The 5,950-nt window shown below is 40.1% G+C and overlaps 1 protein-coding gene across 1 annotated transcript; it reads left to right on the top strand.

The window, feature by feature from the left end:
- The first annotated feature begins 781 nt into the window (after positions 1-781).
- Positions 782-4,908, top strand: LOC146461992 (trypsin-3-like). The gene is made up of 4 exons (XM_085086152.1): positions 782-1,146; positions 2,355-2,402; positions 3,037-3,274; positions 4,283-4,908. Exons 1-4 carry the CDS (start codon positions 1,089-1,091, stop codon positions 4,830-4,832), a joined length of 894 nt encoding a protein of 297 aa, XP_084942278.1. The 5' UTR covers positions 782-1,088; the 3' UTR covers positions 4,833-4,908.
- The last annotated feature ends 1,042 nt before the right edge of the window (positions 4,909-5,950 follow it).

Genomic DNA, 5,950 nt, shown 5'->3' with positions numbered 1-5,950 from the left:
CATCAAACAAGTTGTAACATTTTAATTGCTTGTTTATTTAGCTAAAGCTTTTTTTATGTTATACGCAGTGCTTCCCTGAATCCTGTTCAAACGCAAAGGAGGCAAAAAACAAATAATAGAATTTGCAATTTGCGATTGCACATTTACCTATAAAAATTGTAAATAATCAAAAAATAATGTTCAGCATTTTTTTTCGTAGTCGTATTGTCGAATGGTTGTTTATTTTTTTGAAAAACACACCAAACAAGTTGTAACATTTTAATTGCTTGTTTACATAGCTTAAGCCTTTTTTATGTTATACAAACTGCTTCACTGAATCCTGTTCAGACGCAAAGGGTTCAAAAATAAACAATAGAAACCTTTAGACTTAAGCACGCCTACTACTTTTCAAATCGCGTGATTTAGATAACGACTTGTCAAACCAACCTTTCTACAGACTCTCTTCTAAAACCCAAACCCATTTTCAGAAAAAATGGTTAAAACCTGTACCCTATTTCAGAGAAAAACGGCTTCAAAACCCTCCCCTTTGGGGTCGCACATACCTATATAGCTCAAATAGGAGAGTACCTCTCCCTATCCCGGAAGAGTCCTTAGTGGGAACGTGACAAGTGTGGAATGAACTCGTACTCAAAAGTAAAAGTTCCTAATGTAAGTTACACTTACGACCAAAATTGAGTGATAAAGAAAAGAAATAATTTTTCTCTTTCAGGTAACGTTTCATTGTTTGTTTACTTGGCCATTAACATTTTTATGAGTTATAGGTAGTGTTTTACGAAGCCCTGTCTAAACCTAAGAGGACCAGGTACTTATCGCGCCAGCTAGTCAACAGTAAACCAAATAAGCAACTGAGTGCTCCTTTTAACGCTTCCACGCTTAGTTTATACAATTTTCGGCGTTAAAAGGAGCAGTCATTTAAGTGGTTACTAATAACAACAAAGGCCACTTTGCAGATTAGAAAGTGGGGCACCTGAGGAAATAGAATGGTACCTGGTGATAAAATGGCTTAATTGATGTGAGCTATAAAAATAAGCTTGTAAAGATAGAGCTTCAATTACAGAACTTCAGAGAGAATCTGAACTGGAAATCTCATGAAAATGAAGAGTGTGGTGATTTTCGTCTTTGCCGCGTTCCTTGTCAGGATTCAAGGTAAGTAATCGTTTGTGGCGCCATTCACTTTTGTCTCACTTTTATTTTTCCACCTAGCGTCAAGCAATTTTGAATCTACCATTCACCTTGCCGCAGGCCCGTAGCCAGCCTTTTTTTCATTTTAAGCCCGCAAAGTACAGCAAAAATTGAGCATACCAATTTTTGTCAATTTTTGACTTAGAAACAGGTCAGATCATACCAGTTTTACCACTAATATGCGATTAACTTACGCTTTTCATAGCACAAAAGTACATTTGATCTTTTTTATGGATTAAATAAAAAATTGATACAAGTTAGCAACTGTTATCGGCTTAGTTTACGAAGAATGTTAGAGACTGAGTATCACAGTCAGCATCCAGCCTTTTCGTCATCCAAATTCAAGTCCTCTTGGTGTCTTCGCACAGAGTTTTCTAATGACTTTGTCGGAGTATTGATGTCTCTCCGTATCTGTGCAGAACATCTCTATTATTGCATGCATGCATGTTTTTTGTTGCTTTGTTTGTTTGTTTTTTATTTTTTTCGTACATGATGCTGGCTGAATGATCCCTCTGGTGTTGCGCATCAGGATTGTTATGAGGAGTTTGAGCGTAGTGGTGCGTGATTCGGGTGATCGTACGTCGCGGTCTACCTTTGTAATTTAGTCTATGCTCGCTTTCCATAATAAGGTCTTGTTGTTAAAGAGCGCTAGGCTGGAATCGGAGCCAGTTGTGTAACTTGCTCATGGTATCTCTGTCGAGTGATATTCCCAGCTGGGTAAGTTATTCACCCAGGAAAAAATCAAGCGTAGATCTTAAAACAGCCTCTCACTTTAAATTGCTCTTGGATGAGCTGATCGACAAGGGGCAAGAAAAGGGCTCGTTAGCAATACTGCTGAGGTGTGGCGGTAGGTACATTGACAAGTTTACAGAAAATCAATTAATCAGTCAATCAATCAATCAATCAATCGATCGATCGAACAATCAAACAAACAATCAATCAAACAATCAATCAAACAATCTATTAATCGATCAATCAATCAAACAAACAATCAATCGATCATTCAACATGGACAAAGTTGAACTATTAATAGCAAGGCATTTGAGCATCGTTTTTAACTCATCATTTAAAAACAGAAATCCCTAAAAAGAAATCTTTTGTCTCATAGCCTTCCATTCTAACACAACGACATATTGAGTTACTCAGCATTTTTTTGCGATTCTTTTTTGAAGGAAACCCTGTGCCTGAGGAGGACTTTTTTGAGGATGGATCAGGCACTCGTAAGTAGATTCTTGTCACTTTTTTGCTGATAAGAATTTTCAGTTAAGATCTAGATCTCTTCCTGCATTCCTGTTTGCTTTTTAGTAGATAATTCTTGCTGAGCTTATTCTAAAGCCCTTTTTATATTAAGTAAACTTGTGGTTCGTAAGACTTGGCTGAGAAGAGCAGCGAGTAGTTGCATGTTTCCCCGACTAACGGTCCGTGATGCACATTTCGATAGAAAAGAAAAATCAAGCGAGCTACGATTATGTGCAGCGAAAGTGACAGCAAAAAGCGACAATCATATCCTTGCTCTCTTCCCCCACATTGACGCTCAGTAGTAGCAGCAGCAGCAGCAGCAGCAACATTAGTAGTAGTAGTAGTAATAGTAGTAGTAGTAGTAGTAGTAGTAGTAGTAGTAGTAGTAGTAGTAGTAGTAGTAGTAGTAGTAGTAGTAGTAGTAGTAGTAGTAGTAGTTACTGTAGTAGTAGTAGTAGTAGTAGCAGTAAGTTAGTCACGGTAGTAAATGATGCAATCGTGAATATGGCCTATTTATATGGCTTTCGATAACGCTTTACCAAACCCATGAAATAAAACAAAAAATAGTCTAGATAAACTGATTAACATTGAACTTTGTTATTCTGTTACTTCTAGCACCACCGCCACCGCAACCCAGCACTTCCGGTCCATCTCCGTCGTCCTGCGGTAACCGTCCCACTCCCGGTGCAAGGATCGTTGGTGGTCACGAATCAGTGAAAAACAGCATTCCGTGGCAGGCCATGCTGCGAACCGACGATTATCAGTTCTGTGGCGGCTCGCTGATACACCAACAGTGGGTTCTGACGGCAGCGCACTGTGTCGAGGGCCAAACGACTGGCGACTTTAAAATCTGGTTTGTAACTTAGTGTATTGCCCGTTCCAAAGTTCATTAAGGGACCGGGCCCTAGCTTACACATTGTCCAAATTGCGTCGTATGAAGAAGTGAACCCTATCGGCAGAAAAATCACATGAAAATTAGTAATTTTACCAAGTTTGGTTGTGTTTCGTTGCGAAGTTACCAGGCTGTGACCTGTCAAGGGTCGCCCAAATTCCATACAAAAGTCCCTTCTAATTCTGAGATGGCGTCCCTATACTAAGTCTCTAATTTTTTAACGATTTATGGAAGTTTTCTACATGGTTGCAAAAACAACAGAACCTCAAGCTTGGCTTGAAACTGACTAATTTTAATGTGATCTTTGTTGTGATGAGCCCCAATTTACCGCAAAGGCGACTAATAAAGTCTTGCATTTTACGTACGTTACCATGCTTGCACCAGTAGCGTAACTCACTTATTGCTTAATTGGCTTTAACAGGCACGACGATTTCCTTTGTTATCCTTAGCTTCCTTTCGCCTGGCTCTGGCTGCTCAAAGAGCGGATAACTCTACCCCGTGGATAAATCGGTATCCAGCGGATAAAATGTACTCCAACCAATGCATTTTATCCACTGGATAGCGACTTACGCGCTGGATAAAGTTCTCCACTCTTTGAACAACTGGGGCCTGAAAAATAAGATATCTTTCCTAGAAGATTTTCTTCGAAGAGTTTACGTTTGTTCGTTTTCATTCTTCTTTCTCGGGGCAACAGTATCGCTGAAATTGCTTAATAGCCAGAACATTTTAATTTTATATCTTTAGCTTAGTTGTGGATTCACACTAAGCTTATCGGGCAATTATTTTCCACAAACGTATTCTTGAAAGCAGTCTACATGTGATTAACGACGAGAAAATTTACATTCTCCAGAAATGACCTTTTAACTGAGCGCTTTTAATAATTAAAATTGTTTCAAACCGCGAAGATCATCAGTTTAATTCTTTTTCTGCTAAAATAAATTTCAATTTTGAATTTCCTTACCTTTTTAGGCTTGGTGCTCATCGCAAGGAAGTAAAAGAAGATACGACTCAGGAGTTCAATCTGGCTAAAATTGTGCCACATCCCCAGTACAACCCCAGCAACATTCAGAACGACATGGCGCTGATCAAGCTCGACCGTGCAGCTATCCTGGGGCCTGGTGTGGGTCTGGTGTGCCTCGGAGACGACAAATTTCATCTCCCATTGGATGACCTCACGAACCAATGCCTGATAAGTGGATGGGGAACTCTTGAACTTGGAGGCGACCAACCCGATACCCTGCAAGAGGTCCTTATTCCCCTTGTTTCGCATTCAGTGTGCAGGAACGCTTATCCCAGTGACCTGGACGATTCCATGCTGTGTGCCGGGTTAAAGGAAGGGGGCAAGGACAGTTGCCAGGGTGACAGTGGTGGTCCTTTGGTGTGTCAATATGGCGGAAAGTATTTCGTGGAGGGAGCTACAAGCTGGGGACAGGGATGCGCTTCCCCTAATGCGTATGGAGTGTACTCTAAAGTGCGTCATCTGAGAAGCTTCATCGATAGCACCATTCAACAGGGTTAAACAAATAAATGTAATTTTGACAACCTTGTAATGTGATTAGAAACAGAAGTTGAGTAAAATGATGAATGCGTATTAACTGTTGTGTGCTTAGATATTTTTCGAGAGGGGACAAGATTGCGCACCAAACAGGGCAAAGCACGTTAGCGGGATAGCGCAGTGGTGAGAGCACTCGCTCGCCTCCCACCAATATGGCTCTGGTTTGATTTTCGGACTCCCGACCCATGTGTGTTGAGTCTGTTGTTAGTTGTCGTCCTTACTCCGAGAGGTTTTTCTTGGGTTCTCCCGGGTTTTCCTCTTTCCTTAAAAATCAACATTTCGAGATTCCAATTCGATCTGGAAAGTGACCCCAATTACAGTATGTTGCCCAGTACCTGACCACTTAACTATCTTAATTCTCTCTTCGGCGGAGGTGCCTTAAAAGTTTGATTCAAGAAAATTCCTTTTAATACTCACAAATCTAACAAAAAGAAAATAAACTTATAACTTTAAACGCCCCCCCCCCCCCTCCCCCTCGATTAAGTGTCACCCTTCCCTCCCCGTCACTTTCGTAGCTCACAGGATATCACAAGGAAACCTTTTTCTGTTGTCACTTTCAAAATCTTTAAAATTTCAACTGTACATCAATATCAACATAGGAGAATGGTTTCTTCACCATCAATCACTTCCAGTTGTTTCTATCTCAATGTGCTAGCGTTTACGTGGATAATGGTGTAGATTTTTTCCATACAAAGATTTAGCCCAAATGAAGTGTCCGTTTCTTCCAAAAATAAACCTTAAATAAACCTGATCTTCGCGCCGTCAAATTTTCATTAATATCAACCTTTTTCTGCCGGCCCCTCTCAAGACGCTACCAATATTTGTCTTTCCGAGTTTACCCCGGCTCCTGTACATTTTTTTCTTAATTAATAGTTAGCAAAACGAGCAATAATTGCTCTCGATGAGACTGACGTTTTGCTAACTATTATAGTTAAGAAAAAATGTACGGGAAAGGACGTAAGCTTAATTGGAAGGACAAATATTCAGCAGCGTCTTATTTCTTGGCATATCTTAAAGACATTTTACAAGTCGACTGACAACGTTTACCTCTCAGTACATGTATATAATACCTTCGAAAAAGG

The sequence above is a fragment of the Pavona decussata genome, unplaced genomic scaffold, assembly GCF_977016875.1.
Source record: "Pavona decussata unplaced genomic scaffold, jaPavDecu1.1 SCAFFOLD_192, whole genome shotgun sequence".
Lineage (NCBI taxonomy): Eukaryota > Metazoa > Cnidaria > Anthozoa > Scleractinia > Agariciidae > Pavona > Pavona decussata.
The sequence above is the reverse complement of the archived record's forward strand: the minus strand, read 5'-3'. Positions and strand labels throughout refer to the sequence as shown.

Coding starts and splice junctions, on each gene's coding strand:
- LOC146461992 (XM_085086152.1), top strand. CDS start 1,089: ATGAAAATGAAGAGTGTGGTGATTTTCGTCTTTGCCGCGTTCCTTGTC. Junction 1,147..2,354: donor GTTCCTTGTCAGGATTCAAG/GTAAGTAATCGT, acceptor TCTTTTTTGAAG/GAAACCCTGTGCCTGAGGAG. Junction 2,403..3,036: donor TGAGGATGGATCAGGCACTC/GTAAGTAGATTC, acceptor TGTTACTTCTAG/CACCACCGCCACCGCAACCC.